General features: G+C 37.5%; 1 protein-coding gene across 3 annotated transcripts in view; it reads left to right on the top strand.

Moving 5' to 3' along the window:
• The window catches only part of LOC128220107 (uncharacterized), a 131,082-nt gene that overhangs the window by 24,187 nt on the left and 92,117 nt on the right, over positions 1-14,778 (top strand). For all 3 annotated transcript variants that reach the window (XR_008258721.1, XR_008258720.1, XM_052928371.1), the window contains exons 3-4: positions 1,738-5,425; positions 11,108-11,197. Coding sequence is in view for 1 of the 3 variants with exons in the window: in XM_052928371.1 (XP_052784331.1) it covers positions 1,738-5,425; positions 11,108-11,197 (3,778 nt within the window). In the remaining 2 variants the exon portion in view is untranslated. The remainder of the gene's footprint in view (positions 1-1,737; positions 5,426-11,107; positions 11,198-14,778) is intronic.

Genomic DNA, 14,778 nt, shown 5'->3' with positions numbered 1-14,778 from the left:
TTAGGAAGAGTTTATAGAGAAGTTTCATGTGGTTGCATTTGGGGTCAAGGTCAAGGTAACATTTATTTAAAATAGAGAAACATTTGAACATGAATAATTTGTATTGGGGTTGACATATCTTGACTTAACTTGGTATTTAGGAAGTTTATAGAGACTTCATTTGATTTTGTGTGAGACCCCTGGGGTCAAGGTCACTATTACTGAAAAAAGAAAAATGGTTGAAAGTTCTTCTGTCAATCATTGAAAACCTGGTTTTGTTTCACTGTGGCATTTCTTGATTTATTTTTATGCCATTTTTGAAAATAAGAAGCATAATTATAAGTTTGAAAATGTCTGTCTGTCAGTTGCTCATTCTGTCTGTCTATTGGTCTGAAGCTAGACCATGCTTCGCCCGCACAATAACCGTGAGACTTCAATTGTAGGTTTACCTTGACCCATGTTATTTACGAGGTCAGTAGGTGAAATTCACAGTCAACAGTTAACCTACTATGAAGCTTCAGTAGAATTTTGCTCTGAAACAGTTAGAAACCTTATTGAGGTCTGAAGGTCAAAGCTTCGCACAATTAAACGAAAATTGTTTGACCTAGGACCATAACAAGTCATTGTGAGGGTAATTGTCACTTTTGTGATGAGTCTAAAAAAAAGGTCATATGTGCAAATGTCTGTCAGGCGGTTGGCAGGTGGGTACTTAGAACAGATCTTGTCTGCACAATGACTCAACATCTGTCAAAAATCAAATTACTGTCAACAGTCTTAAGAAAATTGTGTAAAACAATAACTTGAGAATGTTAAGACTAAGGTCAAAGCTTCAGTGGAAGGTTGCCCTTGACAAGTAGATTTGTCCTATTGTTTTTTAGGTCAGTGGTTCTGATTTTGATATGTTTGTCTTAACTTTCATAAAATATTTGTGCAACCATTAATAATCTCTGCATTTTTTCTTAATAACCAATTGTCAGCGTATTTCTGAAATTGAGGCACAAAAAGGTTTGATTAACATCTCATATGTTAGATGGTTATACATGTAATACAAATAAAGGGAATTGTCTCTATGTATAAGAAGAGCTTTGATGGTCACAGCGTTTAAGCCCCGTTTTACGGTTTTTCTCACCTTTTGTTGACAATGTATAGAGATTATATCAAGATACTCCAATTTCGTGACTGCACTTGATACGACTCAAATCCCGGATAAGGCTCTCAAATACAACCAGTGTGCTTCTCATTTCTGCCAATGACGATTTTTACTATCTTATATGCCTATTTGAAAATGTAAACTTATGACATCATGGTGGACAAGTGTCATCAAGCACAGTTGTCAGCTTTCTAACTTGACCATTTATGACCCCATTATCCATGAATCCAGAATTTGAAACTAAGAATATCTTTGGGCATATTATCTTTGACAGGTTTCATAACCAGTCTGATCGCTTTAATAACTCTTCAGTTATAGTCTTTAACTGGCAAAGATTCACCAACCAAGCATAATGGTTTGAACAGGTTTGATAGTCAGTCATAAACGCTCAGATCACTCCATATTCACTGTCCTTAAATTTATATTTCCCAGAAATTGACAAAATTGATTGGTTTGCTTTTGTCCACATGGGCCATGGCCTTCTGGATGTTATGCAAATAAAACTTTGAAACTTAATATGTATCTAGTTGACACTTTGTTAAACATCAGTGAAGAAAAAATGCTGAATTTCTAACCTGGTAAATGTTAACATTTTACCTTGTTTTCAGAGTGTGGATAAGTCTACCGGATGCAGAAGCTCCCCCCTGCCATGACAACATGCGAGCAGGGAAACCACCGCTGCCCACATGTAAGATTCAGGTCACGACACCGCTTGATTTGTCAGAAAACCGACGGCAAGTGGAAAGCCCACTGGATTTGTCAGTGAAAAAGCAAAAACGTCCTGCGGACAGCACTATCTACAATGACCATAATGTATCCAAAGTTATTAGGTACAATGAGGGCCCATCAGCTAAGCGAATGTGTCTCACTAAGCGTGATTATGTGTATCCTCCTGGTCATCCAAACACTGTGGAGGAAGAAGATATGATTATCCAGACAAAGCAGGTAAAACAGAAGCTTCTTCATAAATCAACAGATCCTCCAATATCATTGTCACAGTCACAATCTCGATCTAATTTGGCAATGGTCAGAGCACAGTATCAAGCACCCCTGGCCAAATCTGGTACCTCTCTTCAGACAGCCTCACCAGTTCTACAAAGGCAGTTTACAAATATAGAAGGCCAGCATGTCAATCAGCAAATGCGACAACTTCAGATACCGCACTCAAACCGACAGAAGATCCCTCAAATGAGCTTTTCTGGAACTCCGGGTCATTCTATTACACAATTGCATAGAAGAGAACATATACCATATGATGTATCTCAACCAGCACATGTCAAACCAATTCAAGTTGGAAATATGACTGAATCCGTCGCTTTAAAGGACTTTTTTGAACCTATACAGAAGGTCACTGTGACAGCTCCGACAAACCAACCCTTTGACTCAGCAAAAATACCGCCAAACTCTGGACAGCTTAAAACACACAGCACGACAAACATGGGTGACGTCAGAGGAGAGATGAAAAATGTTGAGAAGCATCGCAGAATGGCACCAGTTGCGACGGCATCAACAACGTTAAACTTTCCTCATATGTCTCTATACCAACGTGGGGATTTCATTGATAGAATGATGCCAAGTTCGAACGTCAGTGCCAGCCACACCAGCGATTCTGAACTCATGCATCAGCGCCAGGCTGTAAAGTTACAACATATACAACATGTTCGGAAAAGAGAAAGGGAAGTTGATCAACTGATGCTAGCAGCTCAAAGGAGCCAACAACATATGAAAGCTCAGGGGTCTGTTGATCAACAAACTCCTGTGATGATGGAAATTCAACGACAAAATGAAATACAAGCAATGCAACAACAGTATACAGCAGAGAAAGAACCATTATTTCACTATTCAGCCGGAAGTTCACGCCTGTTGCCAACAAGTAAACCTAGGCAGCAGCCAGGCCTTTTGTCGACGCACCACACCGAAAACATGGGGTATGAGAAACAAGAAATGCCTGATATGCAGTGCATGAAGGCTGGTCAGCCAGTTCCATTACCAGCACTCATGCAACAGCATTCACATGCATCAGAACAAATTCAGACTGTTAAAAATGACACTGAGAGTTACTGGGGACGAATCCCTATGGACCCCATTCCGCACACTTTTAAATCCGACTTTACACAATGCCCCCATTCTCTGGGTGATTCTGTTATACCTTCGCCTGTGTCTCCAAGATATGTACTGACAAATAAAAAATTGAGTCAAGATCCTTACCTGAAGACAAATCCGCTTGATAAGGCACCTCTTCACCCCAGTGTCATACAGCGACCTCAGGGTTATATTCCGCCCAAAATTGTTCGAAGGATTCCGCCATCTGAGAGAAAGGCCTCTACTTGTCGGGAAGAGTGTGATCATACACAAATATTCTTTATTCAAAGAAGCCCTGATAATAGCAGGGAACAGTCATATGTAAGTGTACGCCAGGAAATGCCCATGCTACAAGGACCAAGATCTCAGACCTATGGACACAAAGAAATATTGTCTGGACGTGATGTTCTTAAAATCCAACAAAGAGCTGCAAACCAAAGGACTGAAATGCTGAACAAACAGGTGCAAATGTACCAAGAAACCAAACATATGTCTCTTTCAGATAAAAATGGACCTTGTCTTAATGAACCTCAGGTGTCTTCCTTGAATATGAATACCATGCATCCACAAAAGCAAAATATCCATCCTTCTGCAGGTAACACGAAGAATGGGTCACTTTGCAGTCCTAGTTTACATCAAACTGAAATCTATTCTAGTCAAGCAATGATGGATATGAGTAGCCCAATTTCTGCATCTGTGTCTGGACGCTCCATTACTCGAGGTACTAGTGGGTTGAGAACGGATGTGACAGATGATTCTGTATTGACATTCAGTCAACTTGTTATGCGTGAATGGAAAAAGAATGAAAGTGATGGAAACAGTAACCCTTTTGCAAATCGTTCGTTACTACAGGAAATTGACCGATCTGCAAATTCTTCGCCAATCAATCATCACAAGCAAGATACTTTACCAACTGATGTGGGCACATGCAATCAGGGACTGACAATAGAGGCAGGCACATCTGAGCAGGAACCGAGTGATTCATGCTCTGACACCTCTTACGCAGTTCCATTGCAAATCGCCATTCCCGGTCATAAAAGCAATGCAGCCACGCAGATGTCATCCAAAATTACTCAGTCAACTAAATCAGACATACTTGCAAAGTTGGAAGCACCACTGCCTACAAAAAGATTCATGTCAAGAAAACAAATGATTCTTAATGCTTTCCGTCATGACGAAGATCTCAAAAACACTGTTGAATTTGATAGAAATGAAAAACTACCTGTTAAGAGTTCAAAGTTTGCCTCGGTCAAGGTTGAAAATGTATTGACTAGTCTTTCACCTAAGATGCCAATTCTTAGTCCCCAAGAACAAAACAAGAATATGGCAGTCTCAGTAGGGGAACCCCCAAACCTGGAAGAATCCTCAAGGGATGGTTCAACAGCTCCCCTTGGGAAAATAAAGACCTTAGAAGAGCACTTGCATTTAATGATATCCAATGCCTTGAATAAAGACCATAAGGAAAATGATGAAGTGACTAAAAAGGGTGTTGTTGAAGATATGTGTAGGAAATTTAAAGAAATTTCTCAATCAGGACACAATTATAACTTTCTCCTTGCTAGGCAGAATTCACAAAGCAGGAATATTCCAGTAGCTAATGTTGCACCTTTCGTTCATGGCAATGTCATGGTAGACACAAGAATGGATTTGCAAGAACAGGTTGATTTTAATGAAAAAAATGAATCTGAATTTGATGAAGAGGATGCAAAAATGGCTGAAGTTGTAACCAGATCTATTTTTGGTGACAAATTGACATGTAATGACACAGATATTAAAAACGAACCCATTGAAATACTAGCAGAAAAACAGAAGTGCACACAAGCAACATCAATGGAAAGTGAAATGTGTGAAGACAAAAGTAAATGTTCAAAAGTTTCCCCAGGAGTCAAGAAATTGATTGGATATAGGCATATGAAAAGATTTTCAAACAAAAACGAACTTGAACAATCTAGAGCTGAACTTGAAAAAGACAAATCTGATTTACGAAGCAACAGAAGGCAAGCACATGAAATAACTAAGTTAGGTGCAAAACAGTTGCATGGTTACCGTAATGTGTTTGGAGCTTTTAGCAACCTTGTAGATAAGGGGTCAATAGAGAGCGTTGATGGGCAAACATCAGTGGTGCACGATGATGCCGATGTAGAACTCTTGGTTTCCCAGAACCTTGTGGACTCCTGCTGGTTAGGAGGCCTATCTGAGGAGAATGTCATTCAAGTATGTTTATTTATATCACTTTTTTTTTCCTTGGTAATTTTTCATGTTCTTGGTATGTTTGCAATTAAGGTTTGTATCATAACTATTTTATATGTATAATTTGTATGTATATTGTATATTGTGAATGGTTATAATACAACCTTAAATAAAAACTCGAAGGTGATGAAAGGAATATAAACCCATCTGAAAATGGATATTTAAACCAATCTGTAAAAGGAAACAAAACATGTTTGAAAATGGGAATGTAAGCCTGGCTAAAAGTGTGTTTAATACAGTGGTAATAAAGAGGGAGCTCAGCCATTGCAACATACTTAAAAAAAAGTATTTTTTCTTGAGTAAAAAGTGTTCAAGAGGTCTAATTCAACTTACTATTATTGGCATTGTGCGCTCCTTATAAACTTTTTTATGTTCCATAAGGTTTGCACGTCTGTCCCTTATCATCGTGTCTCAGCTGTACCAGTCATATTGAATCAGATTTCAATCAAATTTTCAAGAACTTTAGAGTGGCATGAAAAGGTCAAACCTCATTTATAGTCGAAAGCTACAGGCAAGATGGAAAATAGATACAGATCCCTATCTCCCCTGAAAAGTTACAAAGCTTAAGGTGAGACATCAAGTACAGTTATGAAATCTATATTCCGCTATACTGTCCTCCAAGATTGACCTTGACCTTTCAAAATGTTTATAAAATTAATGCTTAACCTTTTGTGTATTGATTTTCCCTTAAAAATATCGTCTGCTAAAATGAGAAGGTATCTATACTCCCAATTGCAGGTGTGATATCCCATTGTGACGTAATAAGACCACGAGCCGAGTACTGTATGGAAAATCCCCCAAATTCATTGATGCGTAAATCATTAAATATATTACGTCAGTTTAGTTTATTATTAAAATCAAAAGAGATTATATTTATTTGAAGGTAATATTTTGCTTACAATAGAAAAAATTAGTAGCTGAGAAAATGATGAGTAAGTTTTCTGTGAAGCTGATAGATGTCCAGCATGGTTCCGGTCGTAAAATAGGTCAGGTAAACACATTTGTGCAAGCGTTTGGGATTTGGATGATCTAGATCTTTTTATTCATACCGGAAAAACATTTATCAGCTTTCTTTTTGTAAACAATTTTATGAGGGGGTAATAAAGTTAAACAGACACCCTGGATTGGATCTCTCAGCTGGATGACACCGGATATTCCTGCCATATTTCTGTCTATTATACACAAGAACATCAATTGTCGGCTTTTTAATCCAGATGGGTCTTTTTTATGATAGGGGTAATAAAATTTAGATTGGTCCCAGCATTTTATTACCCTTTGATATGCAATTATTACATTTCAAAGAAATGTTACAATTCCATCTTGGAAATGCATTCACAGATGAAATAAAATAATTTAATATTTCATCATTGACACTATTTATTAGATAATTTAAATATCTATGAAAAATGTATTCACATAAAAAAGATTTGGCCACAATTATTTGGAGTAATATTGATTTTAAGGTCATACTGCTGTATTCATTTGCTCATTTTCATATCTTCTAAAAAGTACCTATACAGATAAGGACTGCTTATCAGTAAGTTGGCTATTGGCTGGGAGGTGTAATCTGGCCACTTGTCTATGTGCTAAAGGGTTAAGGTTTTGCGTGTTAGCACACATAGGTAAATATCTCAGCAACTGCTTGAGGTATTGCATTGAGACTTGATACAATGGTACTCAACCATCCAACCTACTAAAATAATCAAGTTAGATAACTCTAGTTTGCATTTAATGCAAAATAATTGCTCTTTATATTCGACTTAGAAATTCTGGCTAAGGTTTTGCATGTAACCACATCAAAGTTAATATCCAGGGCTTTTTCTGCCCAATTTGGGAAAAAGACCCTAGACATTTTGGGAAATTTTGCGTCGTGAAAATGCCGAAATTGGGAAATTTTACAGTTAAAAGAAAAATCTGTCTAGTCTCCAGCGAATAAGGAAAGGGTTTATATTAGTTTATTTCCCTTTAAAAGACCCAAAATGGCTGAAATATCAATCCTTGGGTGTAAATATCTATTGCAATAAATCGATCATGACAGATAATATTTCATACAGATATCTGAATGTGATGAAAATCAATGATTTCCGAATTCAATTATCAAAAAAACTTAACATCACATAATTGATATGATGTTGAAAATGATCCAGTACATGTAAAAAAACTTTCTAAAAAAAAAAATAAAAAAAAATAAATTTTGATTGGGATTTTTTTATGAAAATTGGGAAAAATATCTTATATTTTGCTTTGGGAATGGGTCCGATAGTCGGACCCGTGGGTACTATAGAAAAAGCCCTGATATCTCAGCAACTACTGGATGTATTGCATTGAGACTTTATAAAATGGTACTCAACCATCCAATCTACTTATATAACAAAGTAAGATAACTTTAGTTTGCATTAAATTCATATAATGACCCCTTTTTTATTCAACATAGAAATTCTTGTTACGGTTTTAACCACTTTTAAGTCAATACCTCAGCGAAAACATCATGTATTGCATTGAAACTTTACACACAGGCTCCCAACCATTTAACCTTCTTATTTAATCAAGTTAGATAACTCTATCTTTCATATTATTTAATTTTTGCCCCTGTATTATGCGACTTAGAAATTCTGGTTAAGGTCTTGCATGTTAGCACACAGGATATTATCTCAGCAATTACTTGATGTATTGCATTGAGACTTTATACAATGGTATTCAACCACCCAACCTAATTGAATAACCAAGTTAGATAACTGTATTTTGCAAATAATGGGCCTTTGTTATTACACTTAAAAATTCTCCTTAAAATTTTGCATGTAACCACATTTATGTTAATATCTCAGCACATCATGTACCGTATTTTTTCGACTATAAGACGGGGAAATTGGGTCCCGATTTTTACCCCAAAAGTAGGGGACCTGTCTTATAAGCGAGTTGATAAAATATTAAAAAAAGATTCAAGTCAAAATCAGTAAATTTTTACATAGTGTATTCGTCTATCCAGTATATCGTCTGCTGATACAAGTATGGGGCAATTAAGTAATCAACAACACGAAATCTCTTCACCGCGCGTGCTCTGACGTCACACAGTGTACCGTTATATCTGCATTTTTTCTCATGGCGCGTGTCAGTATAAATAGTTTGACAGATATATCAAATCAATAAATTGGAATCTTAATATGATGTAGGTACCTAACTGTCAATTTGATTAAGCAAACAAATGACAATGTGAATATGAATCCTTTATGTTCGTCGCCAATCAAGGGACAATATTGCCTAAAGCATTATTGCTAAACAAACACCTATTCATGCCTCGGCTTTTCGCAGTTATGTTATTGAAGCCATTTATTTTGCCGAAGAACTTCATTGGTGTCTTCAATAAAAAAATAAACTAAAACAAACATATGTTGTTATTGATTAATTATTAAAATTCCGATAAGTAACGACCTGCAAACTTAAACGCGTAACCATGTACTCATTTTTAACCTACCTCCAAATAGAGAGCTCACACGCCATTTTCTTTGAGTAAAACAAAAACAGTTACCGCGAAAGTCGATAATTGTCCGTTGAGCTTGAACATTTTTACACATTAGGAAGAATTTTAGCATTTTAGATTTGCTTAAAAATTGACCCCGTCTTATAAGCGAGTCGAAACAAAAAGCACCAGATTTCATGGGCAAAGTTAGGGGCCGTCTTATAAGCGAATCGCCTTATAGTCGAGAAAATACGGTATTGCATTGGAATCTAATCTAACAGTGATCCATGCATGTTTCACCAAAATTTTTCAATCCTTACACTGAGAAGCGGTGGAATAGTTGAGGGCGCTGTCTCTGTGACAGCTCTTGTGATTTTTTTTTCGCTCAGTCGAAATCATAATGAAACTTCCTGTGCCAAAAAAGTTTGGCAAAAGTGGTGCTAATGCTTCACAAAACAATGCGGTATTGGCCAAGCTTTTGCGAAGCGTTCAAATTGTTCACTGAAATAGTGCAGCTTTTCAAAAAAAAAAACACATTGCGAAGACAACTTGACAATTCCTTGACAGATGGTCACCAAACTTGACCTGAAGAGATGGCATGACCAGTAGATGACGCCTATTGATTTAAGGGGTCAAAGGTCAAGGTCACAGTGAACTTAAATGGTAAAAGGATTTTAAAGCTTGTCCGAGTGATTAATCAACAATGGATAGCCCTATGATCATCAAACTTGACATAGAGGTTGGGCCTGACCAGTAGATTACCCCTATTGATTTTAGGGATCGTTGGGTCAAAGGTCAAGGTCACAGTGACCTTGAATGATAAAAGGTTGTCTGATTGGTAATTTGACAATGCCTGCACCCATGGCCCTCAATCTTGACTTGGAGGTTGGGTCTGACCAGTAGATGACTACTATTGGTTTTTGGGTTCATCGGGCCAAAGGTCAAGGTCACATTGACCTTGAATGATAAAAAGTAGTCCAAGTGATATCTCGACAATGCCTTTACCCATGGCCCTCAAACTTGACTTGGAGGTTCGGCCTGACAAGTAGATGACCCTTATTGATTTTAGGGGATCGGGTCAAGGTCACATTGACATTGAATGATAAAAGATTGTCTGAGTGATAACAATTCCTGCACCCATGGCCTTAAAACTTGACTTGTAGGTTGGGTCTGACCAGTAGATGACTCCCATTGATTTTGGGGTTCATCGGGCCAAAGGTCAAGGTCACATTGACCTTGAATGATAAAAAGTTGTCAGAGTGATAACTCAACAATGCCTTTACCCATGGCCCTCAAACTTGACATGGAGGTTCAGTCTGACAAGTAGATGACCCCTGTTGATTTTAGGTGATCGGGCCAAAGGTCACATTGACATTGAATGATAAAAGATTGTCTGCGTGATAACTCAACAATTCCTGCACCCATGGCCCTAAAACTTGACTTGTAGGTTTGGTCTGACCAGTAGATGACCCCTATTGAATTTGTGGTCATCAGGTCAAAGGTCAAGGTCACAGTGACCTTGAAGGCAAACTTAACAATTCCTGGACCTATGGTCATCAAACTTGACAGGAAGGTAGGGCCTGACCGGTAGATGACCCCTGTTGATGTTGGGTTTCATCGGGTCAAAGGTCAAGGTCACAGTGATGTTAAACACGAAAAAGGTAACAGTGCTTCTCGCAGTGATATCCCAACAAAGCCTAGACCTATGATCATTGAACATGACTAGGGGGTTGGGCCTGACCTGTAGATGACCCCTTTTAATTTAAGGGTCAAGGTCACAGTGACCTTGAATGCAAAAAGCTTGTCTGTGTGATAACTTGACAATACCTGCACCCATGGCCCTAAAACTTGACTTGGAGGTCCATGATCATCAAACATGACTAGGGGCCAACGCCTGACCTGTAGATGACCCCTTTTAATTTAAGGGGTCATAGGGTCAAGGTCACAGTGACCTTGAATGCAAAAAGCTTGTCTGTGGGAATACTTGACACTGCCTGCGCCCATTGCATATCAGCATATTACGTATGTGGTAATGAACCAACACTTAAGGTAAACCAAAGAATTGTACCAATTGATCATGTAAAAGCTTATCAAAGTAGCATACTTATTATTATAATCAGCTCATTTGTTTGTGGAAACACTGATGTTTGATACTAAATTGAGTTTGCTAACCAGCCTGTGGATTGCAGGTTGCCAACACAGGTTATGACGGAGATGATGAACAGGTCAGAGGGATCAGTTCTGCCCAACGAAACCAACATTCCAGGACAAAACAACAGGTACGCCTGGCAACCAATTGCTTTTCTGGACTATTATCAATCATTATTTAAATCAGCAATGAAATATTTTAGTAAACTAGGTTGCATTTTGTTGGAATCTTGATTAGCTTTTTTGACTTTTGGTTACTTAGTTGTTTAATCATGGTAAACAAAAGTTTATGTCATATTTTCAGTAAATGTTTAATGGCACATCGCACTAACAATCAAGTCAAATCCCCGAATTAAGATGATATAAAGTAAAATGTTGTTGGTGAAAAAAGGTGTGAAACAAGTGTAACTTATAGAGTAATACATTGCTCCAGTGAAAATAATTACCCTTGGGCAATTATTATTTCCACTGGAACAATTATCAACCAAAAGCAATGCTTAACGATGTATAAGGCCAAATAAAAAAATACCTCTGTTTACGGTAACATTGGGGGAAAAAACAGGGTTGGTCGGGATGTTTTGATTTTTTCAGTTTAGATTTCATGCAATATTCTGTTGCATCAGATGAATTATGTAAAATCTTAATGTTTCATGATTCACAAAAAGTCAGAAAAAAACAGCTTTGTTTAATGTCTGAAGTCATTTCCTTACCTTTGACTACCGTATTTTCCCGCCTATTTTGCCCATGTAATCTGGTGTGTTTTTTTGTATACAATACTCGTTTATAATCCAGCACTTCCAATTTCTATAAATCTGTGATAGTATTCTAGCCATACAGTCAATTTGCAACTAAATTTGTTAATTTGTTTGAAGCTGATTTTCTTGTCAACTGTGAGCTCTCTTATGTGGAGGTAGGTTAATAATAGAACAAGTAAACACGGATATGGATTTATTTTACGTATCATGTTTTCGTACAATCAAAGTTTAATTCATATTTGCAGTAAATTCAAACATTTCGGATATTGTTTTAAGATTCTCAGACGACGATTATTGATTATTATTTTTTCGATCGTATGGTATTTTCTAACCAACCTAGACGAAATCCAGGCAATAAAATGGGATCATACAGTATCTGACTGACCGATTTAAATACAAACCATAGCTTGCACCTCTGATCTAATAGCCGCTTGTGCACTGACGTCACAAATTGTACCATTTGATCTGCAGCCAACACATTCCAATAAATGTGTTGTTAACTTTTGCAGGTGTTTGGATTTCAATTGATGGGACTTAGATTAGGTGAAATAAATAACCATTGATAATTGCGGATAAATTAATGTAAGAATATATGAATTGTGTATTGGAACCTGGCAGTTAGTCTGCATGAATTCACAAAGTCTAATCGAAAGAAACCTGCTTGATATACGCAAAGCCTATGTAAGTTTTGTTTTGGACATGGATAAATAACTCCGCGAACTATATCCTAAATATTTTCATCATAAAGGCAGCAAATGTGGCTCCTGTGATCAACCACGTGTATTGACCATAAACAAGCGTTTGCCAATTAGACGATATCGGACAGGGTTCACCGAACTCCGCTATTTTGTTTTCCTGTTGATGAAGCGTCTCGTTAAAACATATCAGTAATGAAAGTTTATTCTCCGGGACCACACAGAGACAGAGAAACAATGAAAATAACGTTGATATTTATTTTTCCTTGCACCGATAGCTTTGTTTAAATCCCTTTAATGCATTTTTTCTGTACATTATTTATTTACTACACTCATGTATAGGTATTCGTCGGCCATTTTTGTATTTGTAAAAATGATGTAATGGTGCACGTGCTCGTCTTCCACGGGCAATTATGCCATTATTGCCTTGACATGCTGTGGTAATCTCACGGGTGGAAATGATAATCATTATTGCCGGAATGAATTTCTATTGTAAAATATTACTATATATAGAAACATGTGTATTATTGACTTATTATGTAACCAACATGATTTGCTGATACACATTCAACATGCAATCAGGAACATGAGTGAAGTGTGTAAAGTTTAACTTTTCCTGCCTTTTTAATGTCCCTGTTTTGTGTAGCACACTTGTTTTAAAGCGTTACAACATGAATGTTTTATTAGATCTTGGAGATTTAGATTGGTTCAATGGTGATATTAATTCTTGACTTAAAAGTTAAGAAAATGTCTAAAAAAGTTTATGAATAACGCCTCTAGTCATTAACAGTTTTCTGAGCCAGTTTCAGACCAAGATATTAAAATTAGAAAGGATTGCTTTTTCTTTAAAAGACAGGCCAACCAATTTGTGAAAAGAATGGACCAAACACAGAAATTTCAGACCCAAAAGATCCATGAAATTGACAGACAACTGATTCCGTAAAATGTTTGGGACCTTGATGAGCGCCTTCTGAAAGCAGCAGTTCATTGTAGAAATACACTGAAAAAATGGCACTGACTTCGCTGCGATTTCCCTGATTTAAAATGTGGCTGGTTTGTGGCTGTGTCAGCTATGTAACAAGAACACGGGTAGACATTATAACTTTTGCAAATGTGATGACATTGTTTTTCAAAACTTTAGAAAAATGATAAGATGCCAGGCTGAAGTACTTAAGGGAATCGGGGTTTACATGAAACATGCAGATCCAAGTACTTTTAGATGAGATTAAACTATGGGAAACTGGAGCATTTTCCTTGATGTCCGTTGCTGGTCTAGGCCACAAGTGTTTTTTTAACAACGAAGAGGCGTTTGCATTTCATGGACTGGAGGAGCATCGCCAATGTGCCACTGAACTGTTTTAAATAGGTTATGACCATGAAAATAACCAGAAACATGTCACAAACATCGCCCGATTGAGGTAAATCCTGTCAGACATTATGAGGACCTATCTAACCTTTATTGTTTCTTACTGCTGTATGAAAAGTATCTGAGCCTCAATCTGAATCGAGGGCCACTTCACCGGATGCCACTAGAGACCACTTCAGAGACCAGAGGTACCATCAGACTTCAAATCTGAGTCTGCCTGCCATAAAGACATTAAAAATGACAGATAACCTACAGAATCTGTTGTCCAGGGTTCTGAATGTTTATGGTTGGTTCTGGCCGAAAATGTTAACAAAAGTTATTCTTGAAAAATGTGGTGAAAAAAGTCGAGATTGTAATCTTATAGTATAAGATTTGCATTGTGCTGTTGAAAACATTTCATTTATGTTCATAAAATTTATACAATGTAATATCTTATCATTCTATTTTCTTTGGTTGAAATGCTTAAACTGACAATTGATTTTCATGCATTTGAATACAGCCTATAAATAGGGATGCAATTGAATGGCACAATTGATATTCCATTATACAGCAATATTTATTGATCAAATATTTGATTACGTTGACAAGAGTGTAGACATCAACGATTGGAAAGGTAAAAACGGTTGCAGGGGTGTTAACAGGTGCCATGGAAGGGTTACAGAGGTGGTAGAAGCAGCGGTGGCCGGAGTGTAGACAACAGCAATGGGAGTGGTAACAGCGGTGGCAGGAGTGTAGACAGCAGCAATGGGAGTGGTAACAGCGGTGGCAGGAGTGTAGACAGCAGCGATGGGAGTGGTCACAGCGGTGGCAGGAGTGTAGAAAACAGTGATGGGAGTGGTAACAGCAGTGGCAGGAGTGTAGACAACAGCGATGGGAGTGGTAACAGCGGTGGCAGG

This window comes from Mya arenaria, chromosome 15, assembly GCF_026914265.1.
Source record: "Mya arenaria isolate MELC-2E11 chromosome 15, ASM2691426v1".
Taxonomy (NCBI): domain Eukaryota; kingdom Metazoa; phylum Mollusca; class Bivalvia; order Myida; family Myidae; genus Mya; species Mya arenaria.
This window is presented reverse-complemented; position numbering and strand designations above follow the sequence as displayed.